The 13,941-nt window shown below is 30.1% G+C and overlaps 1 protein-coding gene across 1 annotated transcript in view; it reads right to left on the reverse strand.

Moving 5' to 3' along the window:
- Positions 1–2,736: 2,736 nt before the first annotated feature.
- The window catches only part of LOC140045009 (two pore channel protein 1-like), a 53,398-nt gene continuing 42,193 nt past the window's right edge, over positions 2,737–13,941 (reverse strand). Inside the window, exons 13-21 of the mRNA XM_072089741.1 lie at positions 13,556–13,627; positions 11,185–11,274; positions 10,419–10,510; positions 9,429–9,475; positions 8,893–8,961; positions 6,941–7,049; positions 6,526–6,641; positions 5,220–5,297; positions 2,737–4,738 (exon numbers count right to left, since the gene is read on the reverse strand). Coding sequence (XP_071945842.1) covers positions 4,526–4,738; positions 5,220–5,297; positions 6,526–6,641; positions 6,941–7,049; positions 8,893–8,961; positions 9,429–9,475; positions 10,419–10,510; positions 11,185–11,274; positions 13,556–13,627 — 886 coding nt within the window. The 3' untranslated portion in view covers positions 2,737–4,525. The remainder of the gene's footprint in view (positions 4,739–5,219; positions 5,298–6,525; positions 6,642–6,940; positions 7,050–8,892; positions 8,962–9,428; positions 9,476–10,418; positions 10,511–11,184; positions 11,275–13,555; positions 13,628–13,941) is intronic.

Genomic DNA, 13,941 nt, shown 5'->3' on the forward strand with positions numbered 1-13,941 from the left:
TGTTTCCTATTCTTTGTCATTGTGTTTTACTCTAACCAAATTGGTTATAGTAAAACACAGTGCTAAATTGCTATGTAATGACATTTATCATATTATTAAATGTTTCCTATTCTATATCATTGTGCTTTACCATAACCAAATTGGTTATAGTAAAACATGGTGCTAAATTGCTATGTAAATAATCATTATTATTAAATGTTTCCTATTCTATATCATTGTGCTTTACCATAACCAAATTGGTTATAGTAAAACACAGTGATAAATTGCTATGTAAATGTCATTTATCATATTATTAAATGTTTCCTATTCTTTATCATTATGTTTTACTTTAACCAAATTGGTTATAGTAAAACACAGTGCTAAATTGCTATGTAAATGTCATTTATCATATTATTAAATGTTTCCTATTCTATATCATTGTGCTTTACCATAACCAAATTGGTTATAGTAAAACACAGTGATAAATTGCTATGTAAATGTCATTTATCATATTATTAAATGTTTCCTATTCTATATCATTGTGTTTTACTATAACCAAATTGGTTATAGTAAAACACAGTGCTAAATTGCTATGTAAATAATCATTATTATTAAATATTTCCTATTCTTTATCATTGTGTTTTACTCTAACCAAATTGGTTATAGTAAAACACAGTGCTAAATTGCTATGTAAATGTCATATATCATATTATTAAATTCCTATTCTTTATCATTCTGCTTTACTTTAACCAAATTGGTTATAGTAAAACACAGTGCTAAATTGCTATGTAAATGTCATTTATCATATTATTAAGTGTTTCCTATTCTTTATCATTGTGTTTTACTTTAACCAAATTGGTTATAGTAAAACACAGTGCTAAATTGCTATGTAAATGTCATTTATCAAATTATTAAATGTTTCCTATTCTATATCATTGTGTTTTACTCTAACCAAATTGGTTATAGTAAAACACAGTGCTAAATTGCTATGTGAATGTCATATATCATATTATTAAATGTTTCCTATTCTTTATCATTGTGTTTTACTATAACCAAATTGGTTAGAGTAAAACACAGTGCTAAATTGCTATGTAAATAATCATTATTATTAAATGTTTCCTATTCTTTATCATTGTGTTTTACTCTAACCAAATTGGTTATAGTAAAACACAGTGATAAATTGCTATGTAAATGTCATTTATCATATTATTAAATGTTTCCTATTCTATATCATTGTGTTTTACTATAACCAAATTGGTTATAGTAAAACACAGTGCTAAATTGCTATGTAAATAATCATTATTATTAAATATTTCCTATTCTTTATCATTGTGTTTTACTCTAACCAAATTGGTTATAGTAAAACACAGTGCTAAATTGCTATGTAAATGTCATATATCATATTATTAAATTCCTATTCTTTATCATTCTGCTTTACTTTAACCAAATTGGTTATAGTAAAACACAGTGCTAAATTTCTATGTAAATGTCATTTATCATATTATTAAATATTTCCTATTCTTTATCATTGTGTTTTACTCTAACCAAATTGGTTATAGTAAAACACAGTGCTAAATTGCTATGTAAATGTCATATATCATATTATTAAATTCCTATTCTTTATCATTCTGCTTTACTTTAACCAAATTGGTTATAGTAAAACACAGTGCTAAATTGCTATGTAAAATGACATTTATCATATTATTAAATGTTTCCTATTCTTTATCATTGTGTTTTACTCTAACCAAATTGGTTATTGTAAAACACAGTATATTTTACCTCAACAACATCGCCGCAAAATTGTTTATACGTTTATTTTGATTGGCTAACTAAAGTACGGTCTAATGAATATTGATATCAGAAGATTCCCTAGCTTAGTGAAAAAGTTTTATTACCAAAAATATGCTGATTACGTCACTACCGGAAGTTGTAGTCTAGCATGATGCAGACGCAATTGATTATGTACGTTTGTTAAACATATAAAAAGCTGTAAATTACCACAAAACGACAATAGGAAAGAATTCAAAGAAATGCCCTACGTGTTCAAAATCATTGTTTTAATATAGTCTGTATGTATAACTAACAATTGACCTTGTGGAAGAGCGTATAAATTTAATTTAAAGTAAAACATGATTTACTCGCCAATTTGGTATTGGATATATAGCTCAGCCAGCTGCTGACGACTCGAGCGAGCATATTGTTTGTATTTTGTTGTGATTATTTACTCCACTCCACACATCAATTGGTAGAGGTCCTACTGATCATCATACTCCAATGCACGGTTCTAAAAAATGTTGTGTAAGGCTTCAAACTGGACAATAGATTTAAATGGCCAACTTCCTTTTCAGTACCTTTTCCCATTCAGTTTCTAATATAAATTTACTAATCATTTTTTTTGTGCATTGCATATTTTTATCAATAAATAAACTGATATATTTTACATTAAGTCGACAAGTGCCAACTAGTTGTGGATGTGTAGAACTTAGTGCCAACTAGTTGTGGATGTGTAGAACTTAGTGCCAGCTAGTTGTGGATGTGTAGAACTTAGTGCCAGCTAGTTGTGGAGGTGTAGAACTTAGTGCCACCTAGTTGTGGAGGTGTAAACTTAGTTATAGCAGTCGACAAGTGCCAGCTAGTTGTGGATGTGTAGAACTTGGTTATAGCATTCTACTAGTTCCCCCTCATAAATATTGCTATTGACATTTATGATATGGATCACATGACTATAACATACAACAGGTACACCAATATTGCGGCATAGCAAAAGCACTTTTTATTGAAAAATAAATAAATCCCTCTCTTTTGTTTTTGTACAAATTATGATATGTATGTATTCTCTCTTTCTGTTACTGAATTCCATTTCATAACTTAAATTTTCAATATGAAACTAGCAGAGCACAAAACTATATCAGCCTAGAAGGCTAACAGTACACAATTCTATCCATTACATGGATACACATAATTGGAGAGTCTATAGGCTGCCCTATGCCTAAATTATTTCACTGAATACATACATACATTTTATACACGTTGTGATACTAAAAACTATTTTCATATTACTTGTAAATGTGTCCAATATGTAACAATATTTTTTAGCATTAGAATATAAATATTGCACATGGAAATATTGTTCAATATACCATATATACCATTTGTTGGGCACACAATGGTAAATAACCTCAATAACACTGTAGTGATAGGCCTGATAGACAAAAACGTGGCAAAAATGCATTTTAAACAAAACACAATAGTATGCTGTATTAAAACAGTAGGCCTATATTATATCGTGGCCTTATTTTATAAAGGTATCATAAAACTAGAATATGAAATTCTTATTAAACCATTTAGTGAAAATATATTATAACATCTAGTGCATGCTAAATTTAATTTCTGTTGTCGATGGGTTTGGTCAGTCCTTTTAAAAAGAAAAAAAAAGAAAAAAACAAAAGGTAATATATTTCTCAATATAAATTACTGACCTAAAACATTTTGGGTGTTCCTTTCTTTTTATATTATAATTTTTTAGGAAACATTTCAGTGTTTTATTTTACCACACATTCAGTATAAGTCATATCATTTCCATTTTAAATTAATTTCTAATAGATTTTCACAATAGGCTTTAAAAGGGAATGTTAAAACGGGATTGTAATGTATGAAATTATAAGCTTAAAGAAAATAATAACAATACATGGAATGTTAACAAAACATATTTCTACCTTTTACCTTATAATAAAGTTTACTTTATATTATTACAATACATACTATAGATGCTTTAGATTTATAGTTTGAACAATTTTTTTTTTATAAAACATCCCAATATTTTATTTTGGCAACATAAACACAAGTTCTAAAGTACATTAAAATTTGTTTCTGTCATGAGAAAAAAATCCTGTCAGGATTTGGACCTACTGTATGACATGGGAAGGTAGCCAAGCATATTAAAAATCAAGCAACAACTCCACTATGCAAAGCTACAGTACAACCTCCTTCATAAAATTAATAAACCAAAATGTATTTATATTTTGTTTTAAAAGGTTTTAAAAGTATTTTTTAATCATCTGCAAAGTGACTTGCACATAATGCTTGACATGGTGAAAATGTGAGCTGAATAAAAATATTTCAGAAAATTTTATTTGAATACAGTTCATGGGTGGATCCAGTGTTACACAATTAGGTTAATAAAGTAAATTAGGATAGGATTCAATGGGTTTTTTTTAGGAAAGTGGGATGTAATGCAATGAAATGCATTGAATAAACACTTACTTTTATTTACTGACGGATGAATACAGGTAGACAGTAATACTAGAAGCACAATTTGCATTGAAAAAAATAGTCTATTATTAAAATAGATGTAGTGCAATAGCACACACCTGTACCAGTCTTGAAAAGACTAGTAATGGTAGCACTCATATCAACTGCAATTAATGTATGCAAGTGCAAATATACTGAATACTAACGGACTACATTATTATATATGAATATACAATACATGTGCTTAAGTGATTGTTTTCAATTCAATAAGCGAGAATTTTTGCTTAGATTCTTGCTAAATGACTTGCGATTGTTCATGGTCAATACTTGAATGATGAGCGTGCACTGTGACTTGTGTCGTTGTAGGCCTCATACACGTTGAATGACTTGGGCTATCTGAACGATCTCTACCTTCAGGAGATGGCCTAAGTGACTGTAGATTGATCTGCTCTCCAAGGAATATTCGCAGTTCTTGGCCTAGCTTTCTATCATTCTCTTGTATCCATTCCTGTTATGGATAATTATCATACACAGAATATCATTTGATTGAACAAAGTTGGTCTTTAGTTACATAAAGCACATAACCTGCTACCATGTCAATACATACAGAGGTCATTTTTATAACTGTGTACAAAATCAATATCCAACAATATATAACATTAGGAGTTAGAGGATGGGATTTTTCCAATCATAACATAAACAACCTTCTAAAAATAGCGAAAAACTAAATCAAAACGATAATGTAAAACAGCCAGAAAAGTATATGGCCCAATCCTGTCAACACAGACAATGACCTCAGATCAGTATTATTAAACTAAGATTAGGAAAACTTCTTCTGTTGCTGATGAGATCCATTTGGTTTATTTGTTAAAGAGAGAAATAGTATAAATAATAGAATGAATTCCAAAGGAGGAGTGTGTAATCAATATTACTGTAGGCCAAGCAATTGTCAATTGAGAAGTAAAGGTGATGTAATAATAAAATAATACCTTCATCTCTTCAGCATACATTGTTTTGTTTAAGTCAGCTTTGGTTCTCTGTCGATATCCCTTGAATGTAGTTATCCCCTGGTAAAAAATAACACTTTTAATCATCAAAATCAACTAGCATTCTGGATCACTGATCTCACAATGATGGCCTGACTATAGGGCTAGATTTGAGCTCAATTGTATGTAAAGTTGGGTGCTATTATATTATTATTGTATTCGACTACTAACTAAACTGGTTTAAACTGGTTAAACAGTGAATCAAGTATTCAAATGTTTTGCCCTTCTGTGATGTAACTGAACTGAATACACTAGAGAATACTTTTAATCAAATTTTTACTATCTGGCTAGATAAAACATTGGCCGAAACCTCTGATGATGCAAACCCATAAAAATATCATAAATTTGGTTCATCCATCAGAGCGAGGCTTGGTGGCCTTGGACGTTATGGGATTTAAGTCCCACTAGGAGGAACCTGCAAAATATTTTTAGAAAGAAATATCTATATATTACATGTTATATGTCTTTGATGTTAAATCGTAGATATACTGTATCAGGCCTGTATACCTTTTCATGAAGAATATTTTTCTGACTAGAGCAGCAATGATTGTATAAGGAAATTAGCCTAAATTTGTTCCCCTTTTGTGGAAAAATAAACCCCTGGTAACATTTTGGCTATAGGCTGATTATCTGGTTTACAATGACCTAAAGCTCTGTCTACAATATCAAACTACATGTGACAAGAAAATGTGATGTGCCCATATATGATGAGGTCATATCACTACCATATTTAGCCACATCACACTTTTTTTCACATAAAGTTTGATAGTGTAGACAGAGCTTAAGCATTGTTTTGGATGATGAAACAGTTTCACTGTCACTTAATACTCAGACATTATACAAATAATGAATGTTTATGTGTGCAATAATTGTACATTTCATTATGAAAAGGTGAAAATCTTTTACTGGTTATAAACATTCATTATTTGTTTTATAACACACCTAGTTTAAAGTCAAAGACCTAAACCAATCGAAAAAGTAAAATTATAGACAGCGCACACTACAGGTTTTTTTTTGCGCATGGTTGCTCAATTTAACAAGAATGAGCACACATAATTATAACAAACAAATTGCATATAACACATCTGATGACATAGGATTTTAATGGAGCAGTTACTGTATTAAATATCATGTGACACACAATCCTCCAATCAAATGAATCTCAGGTGTATTATAACACAGCATGATCAAAATAAAGGTAAATTGAAAAGTATGTAATCAAGTGATGAGAATTATAAAATTAACTTACTGTTGTTCTAAGTTGCTGTAGAAGTAGCATCAGGTTAAGGTCCTTTATGGCATCTGGAAAGTGTTTTTCAATTTCTGTCGGAGTGATTGAAGCCTCAAATTCAACAACTGCGTCAGCTAAACAAGAAAATATTATAAATTTATTGTAAAATGATAATAACACATGGTGTTAATCTCACCACTGTGTAGTGGTATTTAGAGGAAAATGGTGATTTTGAAATATAAAAAAAAATTACTGAATAGGTTTCTCATGTTGTTGTATTGTTTTAGAGTGGGTAAAGTGTAGGCCCATGGTGGAGAGAAAAACAAACAGGTAATATTATGCATAATTGTGTAGTCATGTGACCTTGCAGTCAATTTCTCGGAATAAGGAATGTGGATAAGATTGAAGATGCATAAATAAAGTAAATTAATACCATTGGTGTTAATATCTTGTTGTTCAGTTGTGTTCTCTGCGTTGTGTTTATACTGCATTCTAAAGATAAACGCTTCCAAGATGAATGCAATTATTATTGTAACAACCACCTAAAATAGATCAAAAAAAGTTTCAATACTGTAAACAAGTTTCAATACTGTAAACAAGTTTCAATACTGTAAACAAGTTTCAATACTGTAAACAAGTTTCAATACTGTAAACAAGTTTCAATACTGTAAACAAGTTTCAATACTGTAAACAAGTTTCAATACTGTAAACAAGTTTCAATACTGTAAACAAGTTTCAATACTGTAAAAAAATGTCAATACTGTAAACAAGTTTCAATACTGTAAACAAGTTTCAATACTGTAAACAAGTTTCAATACTGTAAACAAGTTTCAATACTGTAAACAAGTTTCAATACTGCAGTGTAAACAAGTTTCAATACTGTAAACAAGTTTCAATACTGAAAACAAGTTTCAATACTGTAAACAAGTTTCAATACTGTAAACAAGTTTCAATACTGTAAAAAAATGTCAATACTGTAAACAAGTTTCAATACTGTAAACAAGTTTCAATACTGTAAACAAGTTTCAATACTGTAAACAAGTTTCAATACTGTAAACAAGTTTCAACACTGTAAACAAGTTTCAATACTGTAAACAAGTTTCAATACTGTAAACAAGTTTCAATACTGTAAACAAGTTTCTATACTGTAAACAAGTTTCAATACTAAAGTTTCTATACTGTAAACAAGTTTCAATACTGAAGTTTCAATACTGTAAACAAGTTTCAATACTGTAAACAAGTTTCAATACTGTAAACAAGTTTCAATACTGTAAACGAGTTTCAATACTGTAAACGAGTTTCAATACTGTAAACGAGTTTCAATACTGTAAACGAGTTTCAATACTGTAAACGAGTTTCAATACTGTAAACAAGTTTCAATACTGTAAACAAGTTTCAATACTGTAAACAAGTTTCTATACTGTAAACAAGTTTCAATACTGAAGTTTCTATACTGTAAACAAGTTTCAATACTGTAAACAAGTTTCAATACTGTAAACAAGTTTCAATACTGTAAACAAGTTTCAATACTGTAAACAAGTTTCAATACTGTAAACGAGTTTCAATACTGTAAACGAGTTTCAATACTGTAAACAAGTTTCAATACTGTAAACGAGTTTCAATACTGTAAACGAGTTTCAATACTGTAAACAAGTTTCAATACTGTAAACAAGTATCAATACTGTAAACAAGTATCAATACTGTAAACGAGTTTCAATACTGTAAACGAGTTTCAATACTGTAAACGAGTTTCAATACTGTAAACAAGTATCAATACTGTAAACAAGTATCAATACTGTAAACAAGTATCAATACTGTAAACAAGTATCAATACTGTAAACAAGTTTCAATACTGTAAACAAGTATCAATACTGTAAACGAGTTTCAATACTGTAAACGAGTTTCAATACTGTAAACAAGTTTCAATACTGTAAACAAGTATCAATACTGTAAACAAGTATCAATACTGTAAACGAGTTTCAATACTGTAAACGAGTTTCAATACTGTAAACAAGTATCAATACTGTAAACAAGTATCAATACTGTAAACAAGTTTCAATACTGTAAACAAGTATCAATACTGTAAACAGTATCAAATAAAGCAATCACTTTCAAATCATTGTCAGTTATACAGTAGTTTTCATTTTAATACTTTAAGCATTTTTTAATGCATAAACAATATAGAAAGTTATATGAATTAAATTGTACTTCTATGTGACAATATGATCTGCAGTTATATTTTTATATCTAATTTTTAGTGGCTTCATTAAACTTATAATTGATTGGACTTCATCAAATTATCTGTACCTTAAAAATAAATTGATAAACAAAATAGTATAGTGCATATATTAAAGATTCTAATGTTTTGTAATTTGAAATTCTTACCATACTAGACAAATAAAAGACAATAAAATACACTCTGCTCCATTCACTCCTCACCTCAGCTACACCATTCTGAAAAATAAATAGCGATGGATAAAGTTAAAGCATATCAAATATAATTATCTCATACTTTTATTGGTTTTTCAATGCCATGTTGTTTACAAATATATTTAAACCAGTATTTAAATACAATATGCCACGTTTGAACTGATTGGTTAATAGACACGGTAAATTGTCAACTGCAGACATGAAGCAGTATTTGTATTCAGGGTACAGAATGTTGCCAGCTTTAACTTGGTGGGATGTGGTTTACGATGTATTGGTTAAAATGTTACTGTTCAAATGTTGTTGAAGACATTTCCCTGTGATACATGTATACATATTCCTTGACTCCATTTTAACATATAGTACAGTCTCCAGATTACATAGCCTATATTTTAAATCCTCACTTGTATAATGAGCAACAATAGGCCTGTTTTAAATAAGCACATAATTTACAAAAATGTCATTATTGTATTAAAATTAATAAATTTACTTACCATAATGATATGCCAATTGTTGACAACCATAAGTTCAAATAAGGTCACTGTTAAAGAAGACATTTTTCATAAAATTAACACATTTTTTAATTTAGGACCAAATATCAGAATTACCTTGCTACTGCTCAAAGTTTTACATAGAATCAAAGAATATATATCACAAGAATGAGTATTCCGCGATTTTTGCCTGAGAAATTTGTAACAGAGTGATGCCGCCCTCGTAAGGACGGATGTATACATACTAAATAAGACTTGATTTAATAGATATTATAGATGTCACATTAAATAAAATTGATAATATATTTTGCAATTGTAAACCATTTTATAATACATAATTATTAACAAACTAGTGTACATTCACTTTTACAGACAATTATTTACTAACATGCTAAATTAGATCACAAAAAAGGCCTAACAAAGCAACACCAAAAATCAACAAATCGTTACTCAGCACGGCCTATACTTTACCATTGCCGTGTACTACTCTACGCCTGGTAAATTAAGTATTGTTTTTATGATATAAATTAGTATAAGATACATGTTATTAATAGGAAAAAATGTTAAATTTCATTAACATTTATTTGTTTTACCAGAAACAAGTTAAATATAGGAATATTATTAAACTATCCTTCGTGAAAACGCGTAAACACCAACACGCCCGGTCACGCTATCGTAGCGCCCGGTTGATGAAGCAAACTTTTTATACGGCAGTTTTTACTGAATAAATTGCATGAAACGAACAATTAAATATCCAAACAGCATTTAACATGATGTTGTCATGTAGTTGATAACATTTTTTATCATGAAAATACTACCGGTGGTCCAGCCTTTGATTAGTGTAACCGTCACAATAAGTTGTATACATCCCAGATACATCCTCACTTATGGCGGCGTCCTACCACATGAACAATATTACTGTTACAGGGAAAATCGCGGATTACTCATTCTTGTGATATATATTCTTTGATAGAATGATTGATTAAATCTTACCATAACTGTAAATAATATCATTGAAATTGTTTAGATAAAAATATTCCATAAACTGCGTTGAGTTGCTGTAGTAATTTTCTACAGACGTATTTCTGAAATAAAAAAACACAAAAATAAAAAAAGTATAAAATAAAAAAAATAATAAAAAGACAGAATACGACTAACTTTTCTATTTCCATTTATTAGACAGATGGTGCCAAAAAAGAAGTGAATGGTCAATAATATAATCATGTGTTAAAACAGTTAAAATCAGAAACTCTAAAAAACAACCAGAACTTTTCTAAGGTCCAAAATTGTCAATAAATTGTATGGTTGACTGTTACACCCAAAAGTAACTCTCGCATGAATTGCACACATTTCTCAAAACTCATACAAAAATGTGCAATAGGACCATTTATTGAACCATTAAAAATCACTTGTTAAGTAGACCAAATATTGAATGGCACAAGATACAAAATCAACTAATCAAATGGAAAGGATCGATATAGCACTTTTGTATGTTAATAAAACAATATTTCCGCTGTATACAATCGTTGTTAGTAAATTGAAATTTGACAGATTCACATTTTAATGTACATGTAGGTACACAAATACATTTATTAAAAAATGTGGTGTGCCCATATATTTACATGATGATGTCATTTCACTATTGTATATGGGCATATCAATACCATATTTAGGCACATCACTTCTGTTTCCTTTTTCAAAACAACATTTGTCTAGAGAAAAACGATAAAATAACAGAGAATAATAATTGTATACTTACTGGCAACAGTTCTCAAGAGGAAGATCATGAAAAAGTTCCATTCCAATAATAGCATAAAAGTAAAACATAATTACTAACACAATACAAACGCTGTGGAAAATATTTAAAAAGAGGTTTGTTAGTGTCAAAATAGGAATTTAATGGGTGCACTGTAAGGTCATATGAATGGAAACTCTTCTTCTAGATTTATATAGGTTAAAGGGCGGAATAAGTGAAAAATAATGTCCTTTATCAATTAGATATTAGAGAATGTTTTAATTCTAAGGGTAAATGGTTAGCTTACCAAAGAGGGCTATGTTTCTGCTGTTATGAATGTATGGTCCAATTGATGAAGTATATTGGGTAAATGATTAGCTTACCAAAGAGAGCTGTTTCTGCTGTTATGAATGTATGGTCCAATGAAGTATATTGGGTAAATGATTAGCTTACCGAAGAGGGCTATGTTTCTGCTGTTATGAATGTATGGTCCAAGTATATTGGGTAAATGATTACTTACCAAAGAGGGCTATGTTTCTGCTGTTATGAATGTATGGTTCAATTGATGAAGTATATTGGGTAAATGGTTAGCTTACCAAAGAGGGCTATGTTTCTGCTGTTATGAATGTATGGTCCAATTGATGAAGTATATTGGGTAAATGATTAGCTTACCAAAGAGAGCTGTTTCTGCTGTTATGAATGTATGGTCCAATGAAGTATATTGGGTAAATGATTAGCTTACCGAAGAGGGCTATGTTTCTGCTGTTATGAATGTATGGTCCAAGTATATTGGGTAAATGATTACTTACCAAAGAGGGCTATGTTTCTGCTGTTATGAATGTATGGTTCAATTGATGAAGTATATTGGGTAAATGGTTAGCTTACCAAAGAGGGCTATGTTTCTGCTGTTATGAATGTATGGTCCAATTGATGAAGTATATTGGGTAAATGATTAGCTTACCAAAGAGAGCTGTTTCTGCTGTTATGAATGTATGGTCCAATGAAGTATATTGGGTAAATGATTAGCTTACCGAAGAGGGCTATGTTTCTGCTGTTATGAATGTATGGTCCAAGTATATTGGGTAAATGATTACTTACCAAAGAGGGCTATGTTTCTGCTGTTATGAATGTATGGTTCAATTGATGAAGTATATTGGGTAAATGGTTAGCTTACCAAAGAGGGCTATGTTTCTGCTGTTATGAATGTATGGTCCAATTGATGAAGTATATTGGGTAAATGATTAGCTTACCAAAGAGAGCTGTTTCTGCTGTTATGAATGTATGGTCCAATGAAGTATATTGGGTAAATGATTAGCTTACCGAAGAGGGCTATGTTTCTGCTGTTATGAATGTATGGTCCAAGTATATTGGGTAAATGATTACTTACCAAAGAGGGCTATGTTTCTGCTGTTATGAATGTATGGTTCAATTGATGAAGTATATTGGGTAAATGGTTAGCTTACCAAAGAGGGCTATGTTTCTGCTGTTATGAATGTATGGTCCAATTGATGAAGTATATTGGGTAAATGATTAGCTTACCAAAGAGAGCTGTTTCTGCTGTTATGAATGTATGGTCCAATGAAGTATATTGGGTAAATGATTAGCTTACCGAAGAGGGCTATGTTTCTGCTGTTAAGAATGTATGGTCCAATTGATGAAGTATATTGGGTAAATGATTACTTACCAAAGAGGGCTATGTTTCTGCTGTTATGAATGTATGGTTCAATTGATGAAGTATATTGGGTAAATGATTAGCTTACCAAAGAGGGCTATGTTTCTGCTGTTATGAATGTATGGTTCAATTGATGAATTATATTGGGTAAATGATTAGCTTACCAAAGAGGGCTATGTTTCTGCTGTTATGAATGTATGGTTCAATTGATGAAGTATATTGGGTAAATGATTAGCTTACCAAAGAGGGCTATGTTTCTGCAGTTATGAATGTATGGTTCAATTGATGAAGTATATTGGTTAAATGATTAGCTTACCAAAGAGGGCTATGTTTCTGCTGTTATGAATGTATGGTCCAATTGATGAAGTATATTGGGTAAATGATTAGCTTACCAAAGAGGGCTATGTTTCTGCTGTTATGAATGTATGGTCCAATTGATGAAGTATATTGGGTAAATGATTAGCTTACCAAAGAGGGCTATGTTTCTGCTGTTATGAATGTATGGTCCAATTGATGAAGTATATTGGGTAAATGATTAGCTTACCAAAGAGGGCTATGTTTCTGCTGTTATGAATGTATGGTCCAATTGATATATAAAAATATATTAATATTTGAAAGCAAATTTAGGAACCCTAACAAGATATCCATATTGCCTCTTATTGATGTTTAGTGGCATGTGCAATATTTTTATTAATAATAAACAATTGTTAAAATTGAACAAACCTCCACAATCTGGGAAGCAACACATACGCAGTCGCCAAGACATCTCGATAACGCTTTTTTACCTTGAATAACCTTTAAAAATGTAACATGTTTAAAGGTTTGTATGATAAAATATGTTTATCACAAAGAATGCCTAGTAAAATCTGAATGTTTTATCCATATAATTTTTATGTTGCCATTATTCTTATCAGTATTTTTATCATTTATCTGCAGAACATTTTCTCATCTTGACATTATCTTACAGTTTATTAGTTCATGAATGATTTTTAGTTTATTTAATTTTATTTATATTTTAACAATAGGCCTACATAAAATAAATTGTGTTGGTATCCAACGATACCAAAACAGTAAAAATTGACTATTGTCTGTATTTTGAATAATTATAG

Source organism: Antedon mediterranea, chromosome 3, assembly GCF_964355755.1.
Source record: "Antedon mediterranea chromosome 3, ecAntMedi1.1, whole genome shotgun sequence".
Taxonomy (NCBI): Eukaryota; Metazoa; Echinodermata; class Crinoidea; order Comatulida; family Antedonidae; genus Antedon; species Antedon mediterranea.